Genomic DNA, 25,573 nt, shown 5'->3' on the forward strand with positions numbered 1-25,573 from the left:
CACAATGAAGTACTAAACAGTCAAATGGACTGTTTTTTAAAATTTTAATATTCTGTTCTGTAATTATTTTATTCCCTTAATTTTCCAATTAATTAACTTTTTATATTTCTATGCAAAGCACTGTCTCAATGGAAGCATAAACTCAAGGCTAAAAATTTATGGTCAATATAATCTTTTATTGAGAACAGATTTTTATCTCTTCTTATTTTGATTTTGTTCTATATGTTTTCAGCATCATTGCAGAGCCTGTGGCCAGGTGTTCTGTAGTCAATGTACAAACAAAACTTGTACTTTGCCTAAATTTGGAATCGAGAAAGAAGTTAGAGTTTGCGAGGCCTGCTTTGAAAAAGTGACCAAGTAAATATTATTTGTATACAATTTTTTTTCTATTATTGCCACCATAATGAATTTGTTTTTAAAAAAATAGCTTTAGTTATTCATGGTTATTTTATGATCTAATTAACATTTTATTTAGTCTTTTAATTAAATAAACTCAGGTTTTGTTTTTACTAATATTATTCACTTTGTCGTCTTAGAATCTGTTGGTTTCAGATAAGTTTTCAAAATTTTGTTTTTATATTATAGTAAAATACCTATTATTATGTAACCATAAATATTTTATTTTTTATAGGCCAACAGCCACTAACAAGGCAGATGACTTACCAATAGAGTACATCAAAAGTTCTTTAGCACAACAGAGTCAGGTATTCAGCTTATTTTATGAAAATTCTGCATAAAATCCTTAAATTTTGCAAGTATAATATTTTTCAAGCACACATGAAACTTTGGTAGACAAAGATTTTCAGCATCTGGGAGGGGAGTATGTAATATGATGTGTGCCTGAAACAAATCATCTAAAATTCTGGTGTTTGGGATTAATATAATGTGGATTCGGAATGGTGACAAACGTGGAAAAAGAAGAACCTGATGAGAGTGAGAATTTTGGTTAAAAAGAGTATACAGTCAGTTAATTTTTATGGGGAACAAAGACATTCGAGTTTGTTTTTTGTAATTTCAATGATATTAAATTTAATAATAAAATTCTTTTTTTGTTTTCTCCTTTTAACTTATTTTTAATTTTTTTTTTTAACAAAAGGAGTCGATGAGTTAATTTTTGTGAGAAATAACAATTTACATCCTATCCTTTTTAGTGTTTTCAATTTTTTAACACCCTTTTTTTTTTTTAATGGTCATATTTATATTTTCAGTAGTCTTAAGAGTTTAAAAGATATTTTTCATCAGCATAATATTGTGAAAATTGAAACATTCAACTTCAGCTTTCTTCATTTAAACCCTTTGACTTTAAAGTAATTCTTCCCTTGAACTCTTCATATGACATGAATAAAACAGACTAGACTACACGAAGAATTCTCAAAAAGAATAATATTTCTCAATAAAGCATCTGCTCTGGTCTCAGAATCTGCATTTACCCTGTGGTTGTCTGCTTGAGATTCTGATCATCCTTAGGTCTCCTGTAACGTCTAACTCCATCTATGGTATGGTGTTTTGAACTCTTACCAAATGAGAATGTCAATGGTTATCTGTTGTAGATCTCTTTGTTTCTCCTTAGATAAGATGTACCTTCTTTTGCTCCCTTTTATCTCTTAACAGCTCACTCTCAGATCTATCAATCTTATAAATGGAGATTTTTCGGCAGATCTCAATTGTACCGTTACAGTCACAGTCTTACAAAATCTAAATTTTGGTAACTTACTACCATTGATCCTTCTTTATAAATAGTTACAGCAAGGCTCCCTTGAAATAAACAATCTTCTTTATCCTTTTGGTTTTATGAATGATCTTTAGTTATAAAAATTTTTTATGAATGCTTTTAGGCACCACCACCAAGAAAGTCAGAAGCAGAACTAAAAGAAGAAGAAGAACTTCAACTTGCAATTGCCTTGTCACAGTCAGAAGCTGAACATAAAAATGTAAGTATTTCATAGTATTAAATTTAAATTAAATACAATATGCTTTGATAGAAAACTATCTTAATTTCTTTAATAAACCTTGATTGATTTTACTTCTATAAATTAGTTACAAATTAGTAAGTGGTTGAACTTATAATGAAATTAAGTATAAATTAAAAATAATTACAATATTCTTTTCCTTTATGTTTGTGTTTTAGAAATCATCCAGAAGCAATCCTATTCCTGCAACAAGAACCAAGTCGTATTCACCCCCACCAAAGGTAATTTCAAAATTAGATATACTTATTATAATAAATTATTTTTTTAGTATTACTTTAATTAAATATCTTCATAGTCAGCTAAGTACTGCCAAGGTGGGTGTGTATAACAGTTTCTAGCTCCAATTTAAGAGGTGAGGTACTCTACATCAGAAGACCTTGACAATGCATGTTCAATGTGTTAGATAGTTGAATATAAGATGAATTGACAGGAATATTTGCAATTTTTACGGGTATTTGCTGTAAATCCTTGCAGGATGGAAACTTTATTCCATAAAGTATGAGCTTACTATCGTAAAGGGGATGGCAAGTCCTAAAAGTATTCACTGTAGGTTCCAATGAAAGGGCAGAGGGAATAGGAAGGAAAAGAAATCCACAGAAGGCAGATTGGAAAAATAAAACAACATACATTTCCAAAAATAACTCCAGAATCCTCTGATCCATTAGTGTATATTATCATTATCTGCCTTTTAAGGAGTTTAATCCCTGAACCGGATATTCACACTTAGGTTTGACAGTTTTGTGCTTAGTCATCTCTGGACTATTAAACGTCAGCGAGAGATATTACATGTAAGACTTTAGCTTTTAGTGGATCAGAAGATTCTATAGTAATCTTCATTGATTCAAATAATACATTTCATAATATTACAATAACTAACAATGTTATTACTTTTGTATAATTAAAGTATTTATGAGAAATAGTACAAACATCAATAAATGATGTTTGCCTGATAACTGTAATGGTTCACATCACAGCAAGTAGGTTGTGTCTTGTCAGTTCATGCGGCTCAAACTAGTTATAGTATAGACCAGGAGATAGCAGTGTAGATACAGTCTAATAAAAAGTTTATTTTTCATCTAAAGAAAAGATAATTCTCTCTAAACAATACCATCCATTGGTAATGTTGATGTATAAACTTTTTAAATCTTAAAAAGGAAAATCTTGCACAGAAAAATGTGATATATGATTTAACTTTGTTAAGTTGTTTTATAACATTCCCTTGAGTTCTGTATACAGCACACTCATTCTCAACAGAGCATAATACTTTGTAGTATTAATTTTATTAGAATATTTCATAATATGAAATAAATCTTTTCTATTTTCTATTAGATCAACTTTAAATAACATGAATCGATTTTAAATAAATTGATTTATTATATTATTCTTCAATATATACAAATTTTCCTATTTAAAGGCTATTGTTTTTTTTCAAAATAACGCCCAACTACAAATATATTTTTTATTATATTGAAAAATTATACAACAAAAATTATTTAGTTATATTAATCAAGCAATTTTAACATCAATGAAATGATTTTTTTTTTTTACTCTCTTATTCAAAAAATATTAAGGTATTAAATATTTCAGGTATAGATTCAAAATATGTAGAGAAATATATTTTGTCAGAAACAATTTCTTATATAAACAAATTAATTTAGTCTAGTAAAAACTCAAATTTAAGACTATTAAAAAGGCTATGTATTAAATATATAGAGTTATTAATACTTATTTCAGCATTCCAGCCCTATTCTTTATCTGTTGGGCCGACTCCATTATTCATGTCGATGTTGTAGTGCTTTAAAAAAAATAAAAACAATTTTCTATGTTTTTTTTTAATGAGGTGTTGATAATTGACTGGAAAATGTGGAGAAGATGGTTGAGGGTACGGTTAGCAAATAAACAAAAAATATTTATTCGTGCTGCAGTTTTGATTTGAATTTCAGGTCTTCATCAGTGCTAAAAAACAAATAGAGATAACAACCATCATTCAGAGAAACATAAAAATTAAAAGAGATGATAGACTAACAAATTTGGAAATATACATAACTATGAATTGAAAATAAAATAGTTGATTAATAACCATGAAAGTAGATTGATAAATAATAATGAAAGATGAATTATAATATTATATAGATAAGATATATAGGTAGTGCCTAAAAAACTGCAAAACAATTTGAATCAACATAATGAACTGTATGATAGAAAAATGAAATATATGATGCAATGGGTAACTAGCTTATACATGAATAACAATGTTTATATATATATGAGCTATAAATATATGATACAATGGCCAAGAAAGTTATATAGATGAGTAAAAATGAAAAAACTTTTTAGTTACATAGATGAGTACAAAAATTAGTTAAATTAAGAATAGAGCGTTTGAAAAAGCAATATTTTAAAAAAGGAACAAGGGAGAAGAACTATAGAGAAGGGGAAAAGAAGAAAGTAAGAAATATTAGATATGAGAGAAAGACACTTGCAGTAAAGACAGAGAATTTTTTAATGAAAAGTTTATTTACTGACTGCACCTCTGACCATCTTCTTAATACTAGATTTTTTTTTTAATATAAAAGTTTTTATATTATATTACCTGCATTTCATATCGAGATCCTTTTTCTTTAGTGTTTTCATAGAACTGGTCTAATGTTAGGTCTGTTAACAACCGTAACCTTTCCTATGTTCTCAGATGATATAATACTCCTATGCATGTAAATAGCAAACAAAGTATATTGTTTCGAATTTATCAAGTAAGACCTGAATTATTAATATTTTTGCATCTTTATAAATTAAGAGTTTTTAAAAATATATATGATATCAAATTTATGGAATATGGATATTTGTGTATAAACATTTATTTTAATCCTTCTGCAATGATTATTAAGTAAATAACATCTGTGTAACCATTGCTGTTGTATCTAATTCATTTTTAATTTGTTATTTTATTTGAAATTGAATGGATTGTTTACAAACCATAAATCTGTTTGCACCAGCAACAAAGATGTTTTCTAAACAGAGTGCTTATTTTTATTTTACCAATGACGTCATGTTTTATTCTTAGCTGAGTACTTCACCAGAGGCTGACCCAGAACTAGCCCGATACCTGAACAGAGGTTATTGGCAGCAACAAAGCACAGAGTACAGTAATGCTTCAGCTCCAGTTTTGGCTTCTACATCAACACCACCCAAGCAGGTTAACTAACTTTTTGTTATTTTAAAATAATAGTCTAAGCACTTAATATAAACAATATTTTACATTCAGCAAATATAACATTATTATTACAATGGAATTATATTCCAGTGAAATCATATTCTGGGGAGTTCGTTTGACTTGTCAAATTATATAAAAATGGTTAGAATGCCTGCAACTGATCTGTAACCAGTATATTTCTTTCAAACACATCAGAACTATGGTTATTTAAATCAGTTTCATTGTTTGCATTAGTTTTGTTGCCCACATGCTTGTTGTAGTAGATAATAAAAAATAAATTTTTTGGTGAAGCTCTTTTGAGTATTATTTGTTCAAATACTAATTTCTTCACCTAAAAATTTACTATTCTTTTGAATTGTACATTTCTTTTCATTGTTTTGTATTTTGATTTATTTTTCTGTGGCATCATTGTGAAATATTTATAAATCTTTATTGTTTGACTTGAAAGATCTTGGCAGAGCATTCAATCCTATATCGTTTCTTATAGCAAAATTTTTTCTTTTACCGTATTCTGTTTTTTTTTTGTTGCTCATCTATATAATAAATACTGTAGTGATATTTTACATCTCTTCTCAAATAAACGAAAAGTAAAAGTGAGAACTTGTAAAATGTGTTATTTTATCTAGTGGATTAAGTTTGTAAAGACTTAAAAACTAATCAAAAATTATTTTTAAACATTAAAAGAGCCAAGTGACAATTTTAAAAAGAAAAACACATTTATTATTTTATATTATCAACTGGATTTTATATCAGGTAATGGAAGAAGATATCAAGTTAGATTTTTTAGAGAATCCACACATACAATATGTCTTTTGGTCTTGCTAGTGAAAATTATTTCATATCAAATAGTAGTGCAAGTGCTTAGTAATAATTATAAAATTAATTTAATTTTAAATATGATAATATAAACCAGAATAATTAAACAGTGAACTATTTAATTATGTAATGTTCGAACAAAAAAATATTTCAAACCAATTCAAGTGCAGTTATGAAACAGAAAATAATTATGAAGAAATATTTGAAGGAATCATCTCAACCAGCAGTGAAATTCAATCAAAATCCAACAACGAAGTATTTTATGAAAATTATAACAATTTTGTTTCATGTCATTTAATGTTTAAATTTGTGTTATATTTTTATCTCTTAAATTTAAAATTAATAAATAATTAATGTTTTCTCCTATATTAAAGTATATCTGGAATAAATTAATAATAAATCCAAATCAATAATTTGCAATTTTATTTTTTGATTTATGTATTAATTATGAAAAAATAAAAACTTGTAGTCAGTTGCATTTATTATGCCAATGTTACCATAGTAACCTTTAATACAACTATAACTAAAAATATGATATAATTGTAATGAAGATTATGCATTCATAGTAATCCCTTTATAAATACATTTTAAAGAAAAAGAAAATCACATAGTTTGGTGACCCTGCCAGAATGTTTATATTTGAATATAGAGTGCTTAAGCATATTATTTTGTGTAAACGTTTTGAGATCTATTTAGCTAATTAGAATTTATTATAAGATATAGAAAATATTAGATTTTGGAAAATGCATAAATATCATCTATAATTCTTATTATTTTTACTCAAATATAAAAATGGAAGATATAAGATATAAAGGATATAATTTAACACATAGGTTAGGTAAAACATTTGTGGATATATGCATCTAGATGAAAAAAATTAAATTTATTAAAGAGGATGTAAACAAAAATTAAAGTGAGGTTACAATGAAAGAAGGTAGTAATGAAAAGTGAACTTAAACTTCAAAACAAGATAATGAACAAACACATTTTGAACGGATATTTTTTTTTATAATCCAAAAATGTTTTTGTATTTATACTATTTATCTTTTAACAGATGAACAAAACAAAAATCTTGACTATTAAGAATCCTATGGATGTGGATGACTTTTCCACGTATATTTTTTTAGTAATTTATTTTGTTTTCAGAATAGTTGTTTAGTTATAAACAAGAGTATATTTAGTTTTAATTGAAGTAGAAAATCAGTTTTAATAAAGCTCCCTCTTCCTTTTTTTGTTTTTAGCCTAATGTTCCAGAACAGAATGGTGTAGAAGATAGTGAAATGGAAGATTTTGCCTCTACCCTACAGACACAAGTTGAAATATTTGTCAACAGAATGAAATCTAACTCTAGTCGAGGCAGGTCCATTGCTAATGATTCCTCCGTTCAAACGTTGTTTATGAATATCACAGCAATGCATTCAAAACTTCTTAGATATATCCAACAGCAGGACGATCGCAGAGGTATTAAAAATATAAACATCTTTCAATCATGGTAGAAAAATAACTATTAATTACTCATCAAAAACAATTATTCTCTAGTTGTGACAGTAATAGTAAAGTGGTGTGTTGATAAATTCCTTTTCCCTCTCTCTCTACATAATATCTATTTATTTAACCTTTAATTTATTATTTATTTATGTTCCAATCCAATGTTACTATTTAAAAATATATTTTTAAAAATCTTTTCCAGTTTACTTTGAGGGCTTACAAGATAAATTAACTCAGGTTAAAGATGCGAGAGCTGCCTTAGATGCCTTAAGGGATGAACATAGAGAAAAATTGAGGCGGGAAGCTGAGATCGCTGAAAGGCAGCGTCAGATGCAAATGGCTCATAAATTGGATATCATGAGGAAGAAAAAACAAGAATATTTACAGGTATATATATTTTTTATAAATGTTGTCGATTAGATAAGAGATTTTTAACTTGATATTTATTGGGCTTTGCTTCTTTTGCAACAATTTTTCTTAATTTAAAATTCTAGCATCTTGTATATATTTTAATGTTTTATAATTTTTACATAGTACCAAAGACAGTTGGCACTTCAACGAATTCAGGAGCAGGAAAGAGAAATGCAAATAAGACAAGAACAGCAGAAACAGCAATACTTAATGGGATCACAGTATGCCACTCTTCCATATATGCGGCAAGGTGTGTACTTCAGTATTATTTAACAAAATTTATTGAATTATTAACTCAACCTAAAGAGTAATAAACTATACTTTGATGGTTTATTGTATCATGGAATGTCAATTTATTAATAAAATTTGAGTGAGTACAATATCAATTTATTAATTAGCAGAACTTGAAGGGTAAGCATGTCCTGATTCTCATAATTATTCTGTCCAAAATTAACTTAGCTTAACATCTAGGACTTGAAAATTGAAGTTCTGCATTATTCTCCAAACCAATCTGCTATCATGTAAAATTATTGTGTAGCTATAGCAACAGCTATGAGTCAGCCCAGTGGTGTGGGTTTGGGTGGGAGCCCTCTGGGGTCCATCCAGGCTCTTAAAGTAAGAACCCTTAATTGGAGGTAGAGTGTGATTCTGACCAAATCACCTCCTTGCACAACCATTGGTCTAGCAACAATACTTCCTTACAAGGTACTACACACCTGACCCTTCATGGGTTGTAACAATACAGATTTAATTTGTTTTTAATGTAGAAAAACATTAGTTTTAGTTTTTGAAACATGAATGATATTTATATTAATTTACAACTAATATGAAATTTTTGGTGAGAAAGGTTCTTTTATATTATAGTTTTATATTAGTATTATAATCAAACTATTTTTTTAAATTTAAATTATGGATATTATATCATTGTGAATTTTATTTTTGGTCTCTTTGTTTTTAGGATATGATATGCAAGGCAGATACAATGTTCCAAATCAGGTTCCTCCACAACAGTCAGCTCCACCATTTCCTCACTTCCCACCTCCTCCAGGTAAAACTTAGTTTAATTAATTGTCAGTTAATATTACCTGTAATAGTTCAATAATAAATAATATTATGTTACATAACATATTTAAAATTCATGAATCTTATACTATCATGGACCAGAAAAATTAAGGAATTCTTATTATTAATTGAATTTTGAAATCAATATCACATCTGTCTTCTGTTTCTCTGAAGATATGACATTAAACAGCATTGCTAGCTTCTTAACAGATAGGTATATTGGTTACCTAAAAAATTACCATCTGGAGATTGTACCAGAATGACTTTTTGTATGCACAAGTCAATGGTACTACACCCCTATTATTTTCTTTTAAATTAAAATATCTTTACAGTTGTTAACTAATAAATTAAATAAGTTCTCAGAATACAAACTTCTGACCCATAACATGCAAACACCAGTTTTATTCTCTAACTGGAACAGGTTACTCCGGAGTATCAATATATGCATCTATCTGTATGCCTTCCCAACTTCAATTAAAAAATATATATACCTTTTGGGTTACCTATATCTCTTAAGAGCTGAGAATGGAAATTGGGTGCTTTGTTCTACATAATTTAGGTGAATTAAGATGTAATGATATAACTGTCATTATTGTTTCGGGTTAATTTATGGTAGAGTTTTTATCTATTCGTGTTAAAAAAGCTATACTGAATATAATATAATGATATATTCACTAGGATTCCGAGGTATTCTTCCTACATTTATCCAAAAATTTTTATCACGTCGCTTCTTTCGGATCCGAATCGGAAAATCGTTTTCAAGGTAATGTGAGCAGCTGAGTGGAGTGCTGCAAGGGTGCGTACTAAGTACAACTTTATTCACTCTAGCCAACCTAGGATTGAACCTACCTCGTGGAATTAAAGTGATGCTCTTCATCGACGGTCTCGCAATATACAGAGCAAGAGACATTTCTTGCATTAAAGGAAAACTTCATAATGCACTCAATCGCATTAACAATTGGTCTAGATCATCAGGAATGCAATTCTCTTCTGAAAAATGAAATGTGTACACTTAAGTAGGAAAAGAAACACACCACAGTCAAAAGAACTTTACTTAGGAAATGTTCAACTACCATATGTTAACATTCATAAATTCCTGGGTTGTTGTTTGATAGGCGCCTTTCTTGGGAACATCGCATTAAATTATTGAAAGAAAGATGAGTTGGAAAACTTAAAATATTAAGGGTACTTAACATAACAAACTGGGGAGCGGATAGGAAAGCAATGCTTAAAGTGTATCAAGCTCTAACCTCTTCCATGATAGATTACGGCAGCTTTGTTTACAGCTCTGCCGTACAAATGTTTTAGCTAAGCTAGACTCTGTACACCACCCAGGAATACGCCTCGCTACACGAGCCTTTAGGTGAAGCTCAACCTTCAGTCTGTGTGTCGAAGCAGGCCTACCACCTCTGTTGTTCAGAAGACAAAAGCTAGCTGTTAATTACATGACAAAGTTATACCTACAAAACTCGCACCCAACCCACAATACATCTTCCAACCTAATTTTGCTACAAGATTCCAACAAAAAAAGGAACTCTAATCAATCACTTGTTAATATTTACAGATGGATCAAAATCAGGCACACGTTAATGAGCACTATTAAATAAGTTCTCTCAACTTATTTGTTATTTACTGACCGCACCCCCAACCATCTTCTCCTCATATATATTATCTACGGTCAACTATATTCCCATCATCTTAAAACCAATAATTTTACTGAACATGTGCTGGATTTCTCTTGTATCAAAATAGTCAGATTAATATGCCTGGGACATTTGATGAGGATGAGTGATGATAGAGTGGCCAGTAGGTCCCACAAGAATGTCCAAAATCTTGTGCATCCACATGATAGGCCTAAAGGTTTATGGAATGGGGCAGGATCTTCGACAAATAAAGATTTGTTACCCATGCAGGAGACAGATAGAAATGGTTGGCAGTGGTTGAGCAAGCCAAGGGCAGTTTCATGCCCCTGTTGATAAAGAACCAAAATTTTTTAGTAAGAGATAGAACATTAAAAATAGGAAATTTACTTGAAGAAGTGTGTTTTTATTTAAAGTTTGAAAATTAATCACTATTTCACGAGTCATGCCTTACAGGCATTCCAGAATTGTAAAGGTTCTGTACTCACCTAATGTTTTTCATAATATGGTATTCGGATTTATTATATTATTATTTCATGTTATTTTTTTTTAATTTTTAGGTACATCTCTTCCAATAGATCCTTCAATTCCACAACATGCTGGTGGACCAGCAGGGCCAATAATGATGGGACAGTCTCGGCCACAAGTGGATCAACAAGGAATGATGATGAGAAATCAACAAGGTATAATGCCAGGCGGGATGGTACCCCAAGGAATGATGACTATTGGACCACATGGAACACTTCCAATGGGTCATCATATGCCAATGATGGGCCAGCAATCTCAAATTGGCAATCAACCTCCAACAGGCTCACTAGGACCTCAGTCTTTACAAGGACCACAGTCTCATCCTAGTCAATTACCTTCAGGACCACAGCATATGCCTCCTGGTATGGGTAGCCAGACATTGCCCAGGTCTTTGGGGCAATCATCAATGAGTACTCCTCAGTCCATGCAGCCACCCTCTTCTTTGAGCGGTTCCCAGCCTCTCTCAGGAGAGCCTAATATTAGTATGTCACAGCCAATGCCAGGGCAGCTTGCTATGGGTGGTCCTCAAAGGATCCCTGGCAATGCCCCCCAAACAATGCAAGGACCAGCGCCCATGAGTGGTCAGCCATCAATGAGTGCTCCTCAGCCTATGCAAGGACAGCCATCGATCAGTGCTCCAAGCCAGCCGCCGATGAGCGTATCACAAACTCTGCCCAGCCAATCACCAATGGGTATCCCAGGACAGCCTTCTATGAATGGCCCCCAATCTGTTCATGGTCCTCCTGGAATGGTTGCACCTATGCAGATGCCAGGTCAATCACTTAGCCAGACTTCCCTCCCAACCATGCCACAGGGTCCTCTTCCACAACATATGCCACAGAATATACCAGGGATGATGGGTACTCAGCAGCAAGTTATGAATGTCATGGGGCAACAATCTTTTCATCAACAACCACAACAAGATGATAAAACCGCAGAACTTATTAGCTTTGATTGAATTGAATTCAATGTTTTATAGATTATGCTTTACTAAACTAGATTTTAACTTTCATTCCTGAGCCTGCTCAAATGGAAATGTTTTTTATATTAAATTAGGTAAATATAATTCTATATAAATACCTTGTAAATATAAGACTTATTGTATACTTTGTTTTTTAATGAGTATTAAACAGCTTCTTTATGTATCCTTAAAAAAATTGTTGTAATTAGATAATATATCCCCTTCCTATCTGAAAAAAAAATCTTTCGTATTCCTTTCTCTAACTTTCTGCAATAAAAATATTAGTGTCAGTTAAGCGTCTTTTGTATTACTTATTATCTCTGAAAAATTTGTGATTTAACTTTCTTATCATTTATTTATTTGAAGTTAAAATAATAATAAAAAAAAAAATAGTAAAAAGGTAGCACAAGTCATTGTTGATATCAAATAAAATTATATGTTTGTGAATGGAAACATTTATTTCAAGATGCTATACTCCATCGGGCGATACAGCCATATAACAAAACACTCCTTTTCCTCCAATCTTCTTTATAGATACATATGCCTTTCCATCTTGTGACTGGTATTTCATGAAAGGCGCAATCGGTCCTACATCTGATAGGCTTGGTATGAGTTTAACTATTTCCTGCCCCTAAGAAATATTAAATTACAACTTTGGTTAAATGAATAAATAAACCAGAAGTTTTATAAAATTTAAAATCTTTTATGATTAGTGGATGGAATGCCAAAAAAAAAATTGTCCCTCCTTTGAGGCAAACCAATACTTAACCTTGGGAAAGGCCTCCTTCCAGCTTCCAAAAGTCACACTACAGGGCATAAGTATCAAATTGATACAGCCCTTAGAGACCCACAATTTATTTGTTTGCACTCTTGTGATTAATATCAATTTTATGTGTAAAGGGTATTGAAGACAAACTTTAATATCAACAAAAAAGAGGGTTTTTAATTTAACCAAAAGAAGATAAAAAAAAATACAAAATTATTTTCAGAGAAACCCTTTAAAAAATACTCTATCCATGAAAATGATTAGACCAAATAGTTAGCCCAAAGAAATAGGAACTGATAAATTATTTAAATAAAAATTGAAAACGTTCACAATAACTACTCAAAAATTTCTCTGAAGGGCTAAACGACTAACACCCACTCTGGGCGTGTACTCATGTCATCAAATCTTAGGGATCTAAAGAGAAATAAAAACTTTTTAACATTCAAAACCATTCTAATTCGGTCAACTGACTGCCACAACTCATCAGGATTCATGCGATTTGCTTTGAAGGCTCCTTGCCCAACAGGATCGGTGAATGTAGCATCACTTGCTCTCGAAAAATTTAACGGGTTTGAAAATAAGAATTTGTTTGCACACACCACAATTTTATTGATAATGCCATTGTCAATAAAACAGCTTCACGTATTTAATGTACCAGTTCATTTCATCGTTTCGAAGGTCTGTTGGTACCGGGAAGATTAAAATGTTGTGTTTCTCTTGTAGTTTTCTGGTATTCATTGGGTTTTTATTTCACTTTCATTCATTAGTTACGTTCCCTCTTTTTTCCTCATGAGCAATGTAAAAATTTCATCGTTATTAGCATCTTCTTCCTCACTAGATTCTCCACTTAACTCAGATTCAAAATCTCTTTCCCTTTCTTCCATTTGTTCGCACTCACCAGTGTCACTATTCTCATCATCTAAGGAATTTGGAGCATCATATCTTCAATATCATTATCTCGTCAAATAAAAGAGTATTCACGGTTTGCTAATCGTCTGCATTCGCCATGTTGTAAATTTTCTTCTTCTCAAAAATAAATAAAAAGGGAAAACCAATGGTCACTTACACGGAAGTGCGCCAGTATCAATTCAATACTAATGGCGTTTATACATTTTACAAATGGAAGGGTGTGCCATCAATGCAAATAAGTAATATGTGATGAAGACAAAACTGATGAAAAAGTCTTATCATCATAATCAATCCTCTGAAACCGCATTAAGCAGTGTGAGGAGGAAGTTCATAGAGCCATCTCCAGCTCTGCCGGTCTTCTGCAAGGCGCCTTCTGTCATTCCATTGATTTCCTCTTCTCTGGAAGTCGCTTTTTACGTCATCTTCCCATTCTTCCTCTCTTGCCCTCGGTAGGCCTTGCTAGCTATCCTCCTCGGTTCCATTCGCAGATGTTCCAGCCATCTCAGTCGATTGATTCTCTCTATCTCATCGTTGGCCGGCTTAACATTGAGGTTCGATGGTGGTGATGCGGACTCTTTCTTCTTTTTTTCCCCTCAATCTTTCTGAGGAATCTCATTTCTGACGCTTGTAACCTTGAGTGGTGCTTCTTTGTCAGCGACCATGATTCTGAATAATATGTCAAGATGGGAAGAATGTCGATCTGAAAAAGGCCACTTTTGTTTGTTGTCCACCTCTCGGCTGTTTAAAAAACCTCTCTTAACTGCTTCAAACATCCTGCTCCCAGCAGCGATTCGCTCAGCCACCTCTGAATCGATGTATCCATTTTCACTAAGGTGCGTTCCCAGGTATTTGTAGTTTTCTACTTCTTCAAGGATTTTTTTCTTCGACTCTGATGACGGGCATATTTCTCCTAGGCTTCTTCCCAACCTTCACTATTTTTGTTCTTCCAGGATTGATAACCATATTAATCTTCCTTGGTTCTTCTTTTAATATATAAATTTTGTACTGCAGATTCTGTCAGTGTCCAAGAAAATGAGGACGTCATCGGCGAATGCAAGTAAAGAGAGGCTCACTGGTCTTAGGTTGGCATATCACAGTTGGAATTTCCGCATTTTTTCTTTAGCCCTTCGAATTGCTGAGTCTATTACTAGAATAAACATGGGCTGAGATTACAACCTTGCCGGATTCCGATAGTTGTTTCTATTTCCTGTAAAGTTGGCAAATTAATAGACTCTCAACCACCAGTACATGACCATGATCGATCCCCTTTTTCTCTCAAGGCAAGAGATCAGGCTTTCTCACCCGATTGAATGCTCTTACAATATAACACACCGACATCTCCTCTTTTTCCAATACTTTTTCGAAAACCTGTCTCATGGTAAAAATAAGCCATATTGTTCTTCTTCAAGTAATCCTTCGATTCTTATTCTTATTCTCTTTTCTAAGATCTTAGAGTAAATCTTACTTGGCACGCTGAATAGAGATATGTCTCGGTGGTTGTTACAATCTCTATTATCACCTTTCTTAAAGATAGGTACAATGATGGCTGTTTCCCAATCTGTTGCTTCCATGTTAGGTTTAGATGCAACAGAATTTCTTTTCCTTTGGGCTCCATATATTTCAGCATTTGAGGAGTTACTCCATCACTACCTTCGGATTGCCCTAGCTTCATCCTCCAAATTGCTTCTTCCAGTTCGTCATCTTCTTCCCAAGGACCTACCTCTCTTGACGTTTTATCTACACAGGATGTCTGTCCATATCATTCAACAGATCTTGGAAGTACTTCCTCTACCTTTCCATTATTGAAAAAGCCCAATGTGAACGCAATTCCCAACTAAATACCTCAATCATTTCTTTGATCAGTTTTGATGAGTCTGAAGTTGCGTTATCATAAAGCAATGTGTTGCTTTATTTTATATATATCTGGTAGTTTTCACACAAGTCAATAATCAATTTCTGGTAGATAGCATTCAGCAATAACAGTTTCCCCAGGTCATAGTAGATCCCACCCCCTTTTGATCCCACCAAAGCAATCTTTCCTAAATTTAGAACTTTTCATATTAGGGAATCTAGCCGTGAAGTGATGGTTCACATAGAGTTAGCCACTGTCTTTGAAGCTAAGGGTAATAGAAATACACCTACTTTTCATTCCATTACAATTCGTTGGAGAAATGACTATCATTTTTACTTGGAAGTAACATTTTGCTTCTCATGCTCTTTCACTCAGTTCATGTGTGATCCGTTTTTCTATCTTTCAAATGTTGGAGAAGGCTCATCCTGTCTCATTTAATTGAACCGCGAGATGTTTTGGTTGAATGCCATCCTTACCCAACAATAGTAGATTGTTAAAAACATTGGCTGTCTTTTAAAAAAAACTTTTCCAGTGCTCTTTTACATTTTTCCAAGCGTGTCAATCATGTCAAAACTGCCACTTGTGAATTTTTTTAAACCACTCAAAGCGCTGTGATTTACTAAGATGATGCTAATTGATTAGATCCTGCTCCGGTTTTCTCCAAATGGTCGCAGAAAATCATTGCTGTCCATAAATTGTAGGTTTAAGATACGAAATTATAGTGTATGAAACTTGTGAAGTGTGAAATTTCATCAGATGTCAAAACAAGAAAATGGTTTGATTTTACGATAATTAGATTGATAGTTACTTTATGGACTCTATGGGAAAATTTCAATGTCATATTTACACACCTGATAATAAAAAATATAAATAGATATATATTTTTAAGAAAAACATAAAAATGAACTGCCAACAGAATTCTCTAAATCTATTAGACATTTCACTAGAGATTTATTAGTACAGTATATAGATAGCGAAAGAAAGAGTGCATCTTGAATCAATGAGGGTAAAATATTTTTCTTTTTTATACTTTTTAGTACAGTAAGAATGTAAGATAGATAATATAAAGATGCGTTTGTGACCACGAAAGTCTTAGGGATAGATAATTTTCAGTGAGCAAAAAAAAAAAACACGAAATTTTCCAACTTCATTCAGTTTGTCTCTGGTATATCTTCAGTTAATCAACTGTTGAAAGAACATAAAATTGTCTTTAAAATGCATGTGTCAAATGTTTATGTTTTGAATTGAGTAGGTATAAATCAAATCACAGAGTAGAACCTTTAGGTTTTTATTCATTTAAATGTAGACATAGACATTAGAACACAAATGAGAGGAAAACAAATGAAACATTAATAATAGACAGACAAAGCAGGGAGGTTACAATGTAGCCTTACAGTGTTACCCATAACAGTTTATTTATATGTAGTATATAAATACTGTGCATACAAATTTTGTATATAACAAGTATAACCAGAGGGGTACCATAACCCTTCTCTCTTTCAAAGCAAAAGTGAAGAGACTACGCTCACGGTCCTTAGGTTTACGTTGTGAGGATAATAGGAATTCCCGCTATTGTAATCTAAACTGAAACAAAGAGCAGTTGTACTCCTCCCCTACATCTCTGTTGATTTTTTCATATTTGGCACAAAAGACACGGATGATTCTTGAACCTCGGCTTTAACATCCTCCGTTTTTTGGTCAAGAAGGCAACTGATTTGAGATTCCATCCCCCTTAAGCACGGCTATATATGGAGATAGATAAAAATTTTCGAATGAGAGGAGGTTGATACGTCCTTTGAAATAAAAGTTAATTGTAAATATTTCTTTACATAAATAATATTTCTTGCTTGATTTTTTAAATTACCAAATGTTCGGCCAGAGGTTTCAGATCTCCTTCTGGCGGGAGATGCATGAAAATGCCATGGAGTAAACCAGATCTTAAAGTAATCTTCAAATATTGTATATAATCATTTCTAACTTTACAAGCTTCCAAGTTATCCGTTGCTATGCCACTCAATTTTCTTACCCATTCCGCGCACCGTACACGGTCTGAAATAGAAACGAAACATTGTAAAGTTACTATTACGATCAATAAGTTTTAATAGTACTCTTAAAATTGATTTTAACTATTTGATTTAGTTTGCGCACAAAGTTTTCTTACCGTATTCCGATGCTAGATTTAGAGATGTATAAGCTATTTCTTTCACTGCAACTTGAAATTCTTCTACGTCTTTGCAAGACATGAGTGTTTCTAATTTTGTTGTTCTAATATATAAGAAAACAGCTGGTATAAGAGTAAAGAAAGTGTAAATAGTTATATAGTGTGAATAGAATAAATTAAATTCAAATAAAAAATCACCCAGATGATGGCCACTTGCGGAACCAAATGTTCAACAATGAAAGACTGAAAACATTTCTTTCTTGAAAACTGTTTTCTATTGCCTACACAGCAGGTGCTTTATGTCCATAATTGAAAAATAAATTGTACTTAAACACATAAGTTATTTTGTGATCATTGGTTCCCAACTAGTGTTCTGCGGACCACTTTTAGGCCAAAAGTGTCTTGATAATGAACCGTGTGAAAGTCCAGCCACACACATTTTATGAGGACTTATTGGTAGAACAGTTTTATCGGTTACTTTTCTTGACGTTTAAATGTTAGTAGAAATGGAATTTTGTTGTTGAATACATTTTGACAAGTAAGTTCACTGTAAAATTAACTCAAAATGTAGTTTTAAGCAACCTAATTTTCAGAAATTTCTCGGAGGGAATCTATCCACCACCAGTGGTACCCCTGTCCTTACCGCGTCCTTTAGATTAGAATTCTTCATAATTTTTTCGTGATATTACTTGCCTATATTGATAATACCTGCTGGTATGGTTCTTTTTTTATATAAAATGTTCTAGGCTTACAACATTCTTATTGAAAACCCAAAAAGTAAACATAATCCAAATTTGACATAAGTATGTATCTTCAGCTGTTGAGAGATACTTAGGGCCCTGTAGATAATTTTCCAAATTTCCTTTCTGACACTATAAATGGTAGCAAAAGATAGTATTTTGATTGACTTATGGTTTTCGCTTGTTCATCTAATCCATTCCTATGTTTATTCTAAAGGGATCGGAAAGAAAAGCCATAACGTGATGAAATCCATTTTTATTGGTTTCTTTTTCAACGTGGAGATTTTGCTGTTCTTGTGGGAAATTTCCTTTTATGGCTTCTACCAGTGGGGGTTAGTAATCCGGTCAAAAGATACTCCAATAAAAATATTAATTAAAATCATGTTTATACTACCTTGAATTTATCAAACAAAAAATAGGCATTAAAATAGCTTCAATAATACAACTAGCTTGCAAACAAAAAAATTACTTTAATAAACTGTTACTAACCACTTTCCATAGTAAACTGTTTGTACAGTTTATTTACATGTTGTAGCGACATTGGTCTATGCTCCAAACCGCTAAGCCGCCAAAACCGCTATGGTTCGGCATGACGTATTCTACCAGCTAATACAGGAAGCATTACTGTTATCAGGCAAACACGGTATATTAATATTTGTGCTATTTTTTGTATATAATTCAATTTCATACATGTAAAAACTATATAAGATATTGAAAATCAGCTCCATAGGAGACAGAGGTTATCAATGTGCATAGTGGATCAGTACATTCTAGTACTATAATTCGGAAATGTTTATGGTGTTTATATCTCTCCTCTTTCTTATCCCTTCTATCTTGTCGTCCTTGTCCGGACTTACATTCATCCTTCATGCCTACAGGAATAATACTCAGCAGGGCGAAGTTACCATCCGAGGAGGTGTGTAGTACCTTAGGTATTTTGAACACGCATTGTCGAGTCCTCTTGACCAAGAGTACCATTATCGATTGGAGTCAGATCTTACAAAACCACCTCGACAATGTGAACCAGTGGTTTCTTAGTTACATGATTTGATAAACTAGGATTTTCTTTATCGATAATCACGAATTGGAATAACTTAAACCCCATTTATTCCAATAGAATTTAAACTCACTCTTGGGAGGTGTAGAGCTTGGGATGTCGACACACATAATTCATTGAGGGAGGTATGTTGCTCGTTTCAAATGGAATAATATTCTTTATCTCTAATAAAGCAACTCCTTCCCCCACCTAAATAGGGTAATATGAATGACGGACTTAATATATTTATCTGAAATTTTAAATCTAGAGGTTTATTATATCTCATTGTTTTAAAAGTCTTTTTTTTTTTTTAATTCAAAGAAATATAAAAAGGTTTCAAAATAAAAATAAATAGAATAAATGATTGACATAAAGTTTGAAAAATTATAAAATGTATTTTACAAACTGGTGGATCCAGAGAGAGGACGCGGGGGGGGGGGGGAGAAGGAGGTGCCCTCTCTGAAAACAAGAAATTTTCAATTTTTTACTCTATTCCCCTAGTGAGGAAGTTTAAAACCTGATTTTTTTTAGTTCAAATCCCACCATGAAAATTTTTTTTTACAATTTCTTCTTGACAAACATTAACAGAAGTTTGAATTTCACCTGATACAGTAGAATTTCTGTCGCCAGTAGGCTTAGCTGCAAAGTTTAGCAGTTGAATAAAATGTAGAGCGTTATAAAGAATTTATTTTATTTTTTGCGCTCCTCCTAAAGACAATATCTGGGCCCGCCCTTGAATTTTTGCTAATATAACTTCATATGTACAAGTACTGTGTTGTTATTATATATTGGTATTGGTAGAGTGGTAACACTGCAGAAGTTTCAGAAAAACATTTTAAAATGAATTTTATAATAAACATGTTTCTGAATTACGAATTTAGTTTAATATTTTTGTCAGCAATCTTTAATTACCCTCAAATTTATATTTAGTTCTAAATAGTAATGCGCGATTGAGAAATTGAATAAGCTGACACTTGAGTGTCTAGGTCGCCATAGCATGAAGATGACAAGGCAAATTTTTCTTGTCTCCTACTTACCATCGTTTGGAACTTCAATAACGTGATCTGACATAAATCGCCAGAATATAATGCCTTCAGAAAATAATAGAAGGAGCGAGAGGCATGGACGTGGCAATACTGTAAGTTGTTTTTATGTAGGTTTCGTGATAGGTTATATTAAGCTAAATACAGCTCCTTTTTTCATTTCTGAGGATTATCTCATGAAATTCATTTGTACTTCAGATATAAGTTTTTCTTACCGATGACAATGAATATTTATTTCGAATCTGTCATGAAACAAAAGATGATATATAATGTTTTCTCAATAAAAAATTAATAAGAATCATTCAGGTTTAATAGTCAATATTTTTCATCTTTTGAAAAAAAAATTCAATTGATTGAATTTTGAAAATGAAATAGTTTTTGCAGCTCTTTTTCTAAAACACTTGAGTTACTCCGATTCTTTACAAAATAAATGCTAAGGGCTTTTACAAAACAATTTTTTGATTTGAAGTTTGCTGTTCTATAAAGATTTATTCACACTATGTTCAGTTTCCCTTCCATACCCTTCACTTCTATAAAGTGATAATAAATTATAAATAATAAATAAATGAAAAAGTGAAATGTAAGGAAATGCTGTTAATTTACACTACATAATGTGGGAGCAGGTAGCTCAGTGGTAAGGCACTGTGCTGCTAACTCCAAGGACCTGGTCATGAATCCAGCAATCATGAATCAATACATTTCACTGTAGCCATGAGTCAGCCCGGGTTGGGAGCTCTTCGGGGTCCACCGAGCCTCATAAAATGGGGAGGCTTAATTGGGTAAAAATCTGGCAGTTGAGCATGATTTTGACCAAATCACCTTGTACAATCACTGGTATAGTAACAGTACTTCCTTTCAAAATACTGCACCCTTCATGGATTGCAATGATACATATGCAATTTTTTTTGCTTAATGTATTGAATAGAAAACAGTGTGAATCGACCTTTAATATTTTCGATCAGTTTGAGGTCGTCTTTTCTGGGTGTTGTTAAACTGCAATGATATAATATACCCCATAAAAGTAACTAGATTTATATCTACCTTTATATATTTATTGAAAACTTATTATTTTTTTATTTAATATAGACCATATTTTTTAGAAAAAGTGTATCTTAATATTTTCTCAATTATTAAGCTATGATATCATAGTATTTTATTTATATACATTTACAATGTTTGTCTTCTTTTTTACCATATTATATCACTATTTTGGAAAGGCTCTCTTTCAGCTGCCGTTGTCACCTGGTCCAGTACTCGACATTAGTGATGATGAATTAGTAACAATATCGGTACGAGATTTGAATCGTCAGTTAAAGTTGAGAGGTCTTTCCCGAGAGGATATTATTAAAATGAAGCAACGAAGAAGGACGTTGAAAAATCGAGGATATGCTGCTAGGTATTTAGATTTTCTTTTTAAAAATAATTTCAAGATATTTTTTAAATGCACTATTTATTTAAGAATAACTTAAACTTTTTGTATTCAATACTTGCTAGTTCGGAATCAAATTTTTATGATTTACTTTATTTCTAACTTTATGAATGACTAAAATTTGACAGTATTGTTTTTATATAACATGATTTTTGTTAATTATTCCTACAATTAGATGAGATTACATTTTCCATTTCCAGCCAAAAATATTTGTATTACAGTAGTGTGAATTCTGAGAAATGTTAGTAATTTTAGAAATTATAATAAATATATATTTATTATTGAAAACTTGGCTTTATTTATTAAATTTTCATATTTAACCTCTTTAAATATAAGGTAACAAAACAAATAGATCAAAAGGTTTGATAAGATCCTTATGTTTTTAATTTATACAATAGATTTATAAAATAATTCTTTAAAAATCATTATAATTAAAAACACTGTTGTGTCTGCAAATGTAACCAATTTACAAAAATAAATTTGTTTTACCTGTATATTTGAAATTCCCTTCATTTTACCTCCTCTATCTAAAATAAAAATATTATCTCTATTAAACAAACCTTATAAAAGAGATATCAATTACTCCAAAAAATAATTTGATTTAAACCGTAAGTCATTGCACCGCATGCAAGTTAATATGTAGTCAATGCAATTTTTTATTCCTCAGAAATTTGGAGATACCAAGAATGATTTTTTAAATTATAAGTTTATAATAATTATTCTTTCAACTTTTAGTTGCCGAATAAAACGAATTGAACAAAAAGATGAACTTGAAACTGAAAAATCTCAAGAATACCGAGATATGGAAATGATGCAGGAAAACAACAATATGATGAGAGAAGAACTAGAAGCACTTTATGGAAAATATGAAGCTCTGAAAAAATTTGCAACCCTTAAGAAGATTCCTATCCCACACGAGTTGGAGTCACCAAATTAAATGTAATGGTTAGGACTATGGTGTTTTAATATGTTACGAGTAGAGAGAAATGCATTATTTAGCCATACTGCCCGAATACATTGGGTTGCTACAATACACAGCCTACCAATTAATCCATAATCAGACATATATACAATACATACATTCACATGATATCACAATTTTTTTTTTTTCCTTCACAATCAATACTCGTCTACAAATATAAATACTACAAATACTAAATACAAATATTTTATTATATTAATTAATTTTTTTTATTTATTTATTTATTTTTTTAATATCATTTTAGCGATTTCATTACACTTAACAATTTTACTTCATTAACTTGATAATTTTATTCTCCCTATCTCACTCTCTCAGACTTCCTCTTTCCAGTGATCCGCTATCCACGTTCGATCCGTTAAACAAATTTATCATCAGACAGCAAGTCAAACCAAAGACATAAGTCATCGCAGTAGATCAGTTTATACATAGAAACAAATAAATTTAAAAAAATAAATATAAAGATTTAGGAAAAAATAAACCAAAAAGTTGGCTAAAAGAAATACTTCAATGGATAGATAAGTTAAAATAAATAAATTAAGCGAATAAATAAATTAAAACACAAATCGACAGGTCTAAAAACTAAAATAAAAAAGGGATTGGTTTGAATGGTCATCCACAATAAACTTTTGAATTACTCGACCTATATACATGCTGCTTTTTTTCAAAAGATATCTCATATTTCTACAATAAAAAAAATTATGAACAATATTATATTATTAGTGCATTTTCAGAAAGTATACATTTTTTTCACAGTTATACACCAATCGATTTTTTTCTTTTTGAAGAATAAGAAAAAAATATTACTGATTACATTAAATGATTTTATAATTATAAAAACCTAATTAGGGTTCACAACAAAATTTTTGTTAGCAATAAGCAAATCATATTTGTTTTTAGCATTGCTGAAACCCTTACAATTCTTCAATGAAATTAATATTTAAAAATTTTTGAATTTGATTTATCTGGAGGATTTTTTTTCTCCCGATGTCCAACGTTCATAACTCCTCTGCATTTTATCAAAATCCTAAATTACTACAACCATCGGAAAGCTGATATGTGCTCTTCCAACCTATATTAATATCATATAGAATTAATGCCCTTACAAGGGTAAAATATTAGTTTCATCTCTGGTTCTAATTTGTTTTAAAAAAGTGGTTAAAATTAAAAACCCTTCACCGCTGATTAAAGAAAATTCTATTTGGTTCCTTATCGTATATATATTGATTCACTCGAAGTAACCAGAACAATAAAAGTAATAATGTATGTTTAATTTTAACTAAATACAGCAATTGATATCAAGCTTTTGATTGTCTTCATTTAGTCAATATAAATTCTGCCAGTATTATATTAAACATATCAATGTAGCTATGTACTCAGATATTATGGTAACCAGTATTATTTTAAAACATAGATATGTTTTCAATTACCTTCCATAAGTAATATTGATAAATGTTCAGGAATTACTTTTTGCACTGACCAATCACCTTGTATATGACATCTGAACTATCATTCCTTCTTTTTTTTCAGATGATTAATTTATGACTTCTCATTAACAAGATATTTCTGGGATATAAGAAAGAAAAGAACAGTATTAAAAGGATAAAGTCATCTTGATTTGTCTTTTATTGGTCTGTATATTAAAAAATGGTGCTTTTTCCAGAGGTTTATTTAATTGTCATGTCTAGTGGTGTGAAGAATAAAATTTATTATTATTATAGAATACTATGTAGTATTTGAAGCAGATGGAGCCAACAAGTTATAATTTGAAAGAATTAAATTTATTCTTTAGAACCTTGTGGTTATGTAACTTAAATGTAAATAATATTAAATTAGAATAATGTTTGACATTTTCATGGGTTCATATTTAATTGTGAATAGTGATACAATAGTGAAATTGGTGCTTGAAGCTGCATTTAAGTCTAAGAAAAATTATGGTCATTTTCATATTTGATTTTAAAGTACTCTTATTATTTTTCTATTTTATAGTTGATTACTTGTTCTCTGCATTTTTTTTAAAATAAAAAGCTATTTTCTTATAATTATGTAAGCATTATTTAAAAAAATTATTTTATATACTGTGAATATTTATTAATTGAAATAAAATAATTTCATAATAAAGCGATTGCTTAAATATTCTGTAAAACCAATACTTCTGTCAGTAAATCCTTTGAATATTATTCAAGGTGTTATTTTAAAATTATTATTTATTAGTTATTTTTAAAATTTTATTTTTATTATTAATTCAATCCACAATGTGATAGATAAAAATTTGTTCATCTATTTTTTATTAGTTTCAAAATATAATATAAAAAATTCTAATTAAAGTGTAGAGGTATAAAATAAAATTGTATTACCAATTTTCCTCAAATAACCCAGAGGATTTGGTAAATAGTGACAACTATCATTTCAATATTAAAAATGTTAGAACTAGTGCATTGTCTATCTAAACCTTTTTAGGTTTTTACAAAATAGAAATGACTGTAAGTCATTTCAAGCCAGAACTAGATTCTTGATCTAGAAACTAGAAATCTGGAGCAGTGTGCACATCATAAAACGTTCACTTCACTA

The 25,573-nt window shown here is 31.0% G+C and overlaps 3 protein-coding genes across 8 annotated transcripts in view; 2 read left to right on the forward strand and 1 right to left on the reverse strand.

Annotated features, from left to right (window-relative positions):
• Hrs (Hepatocyte growth factor regulated tyrosine kinase substrate) overlaps positions 1-12,232 on the forward strand; it is a 26,433-nt gene extending 14,201 nt beyond the window's left edge. For all 4 annotated transcript variants that reach the window (XM_014431097.3, XM_014431098.3, XM_067046279.1 and 1 more), the window contains 10 exons: positions 233-357; positions 632-704; positions 1,836-1,931; positions 2,129-2,191; positions 5,032-5,163; positions 7,239-7,458; positions 7,688-7,872; positions 8,020-8,146; positions 8,855-8,944; positions 11,159-12,232. In XM_014431097.3, coding sequence (XP_014286583.1) covers positions 233-357; positions 632-704; positions 1,836-1,931; positions 2,129-2,191; positions 5,032-5,163; positions 7,239-7,458; positions 7,688-7,872; positions 8,020-8,146; positions 8,855-8,944; positions 11,159-12,084 — 2,037 coding nt within the window. In that variant the 3' untranslated portion in view covers positions 12,085-12,232. The remainder of the gene's footprint in view (positions 1-232; positions 358-631; positions 705-1,835; positions 1,932-2,128; positions 2,192-5,031; positions 5,164-7,238; positions 7,459-7,687; positions 7,873-8,019; positions 8,147-8,854; positions 8,945-11,158) is intronic.
• Positions 12,233-12,526: 294 nt separating this feature from the next.
• Positions 12,527-17,950, reverse strand: LOC106687302 (centrosomal protein of 112 kDa). The gene is made up of 3 exons (XM_014431102.3): positions 17,776-17,950; positions 17,479-17,663; positions 12,527-12,718 (listed from the first exon to the last, which is right to left on the reverse strand). Exons 1-3 carry the CDS (start codon positions 17,855-17,857, stop codon positions 12,557-12,559), a joined length of 429 nt encoding a protein of 142 aa, XP_014286588.1. The 5' UTR covers positions 17,858-17,950; the 3' UTR covers positions 12,527-12,556.
• A 2,430-nt stretch (positions 17,951-20,380) lies between these two features.
• maf-S (MAF bZIP transcription factor K) lies at positions 20,381-25,044 on the forward strand. Of its 3 annotated transcripts, none has more exons than XM_014431119.3 (4): positions 20,381-20,689; positions 21,824-21,990; positions 22,759-22,962; positions 24,533-25,044. In XM_014431119.3, exons 1-3 carry the CDS (start codon positions 20,639-20,641, stop codon positions 22,958-22,960), a joined length of 420 nt encoding a protein of 139 aa, XP_014286605.1. In that variant the 5' UTR covers positions 20,381-20,638; the 3' UTR covers positions 22,961-22,962; positions 24,533-25,044. The 3 variants fall into 3 exon arrangements, with proteins under 3 accessions (XP_014286605.1, XP_014286604.1, XP_014286603.1); XM_014431118.3 differs by having other exon boundaries at positions 20,382-20,689; positions 21,812-21,990; positions 22,759-22,968; XM_014431117.3 differs by having other exon boundaries at positions 20,384-20,689; positions 21,812-21,990.
• The last annotated feature ends 529 nt before the right edge of the window (positions 25,045-25,573 follow it).

The sequence above is a fragment of the Halyomorpha halys genome, unplaced genomic scaffold (genome assembly GCF_000696795.3).
Source record: "Halyomorpha halys isolate HHAL.00 unplaced genomic scaffold, Hhal_1.1 Scaffold945.1, whole genome shotgun sequence".
Taxonomy (NCBI): domain Eukaryota; kingdom Metazoa; phylum Arthropoda; class Insecta; order Hemiptera; family Pentatomidae; genus Halyomorpha; species Halyomorpha halys.

Coding starts and splice junctions, on each gene's coding strand:
- LOC106687302 (XM_014431102.3), bottom strand. CDS start 17,857: ATGTCTTGCAAAGACGTAGAAGAATTTCAAGTTGCAGTGAAAGAAATA. Junction 17,664..17,775: donor AAATCTAGCATCGGAATACG/GTAAGAAAACTT, acceptor TTTCTATTTCAG/ACCGTGTACGGTGCGCGGAA. Junction 12,719..17,478: donor AACCTCTGGCCGAACATTTG/GTAATTTAAAAA, acceptor AATATTTCTTAG/GGGCAGGAAATAGTTAAACT.
- maf-S (XM_014431118.3), top strand. CDS start 20,639: ATGCCTTCAGAAAATAATAGAAGGAGCGAGAGGCATGGACGTGGCAAT. Junction 20,690..21,811: donor GGCATGGACGTGGCAATACT/GTAAGTTGTTTT, acceptor TATTTTGGAAAG/GCTCTCTTTCAGCTGCCGTT. Junction 21,991..22,758: donor AATCGAGGATATGCTGCTAG/GTATTTAGATTT, acceptor TTCAACTTTTAG/TTGCCGAATAAAACGAATTG.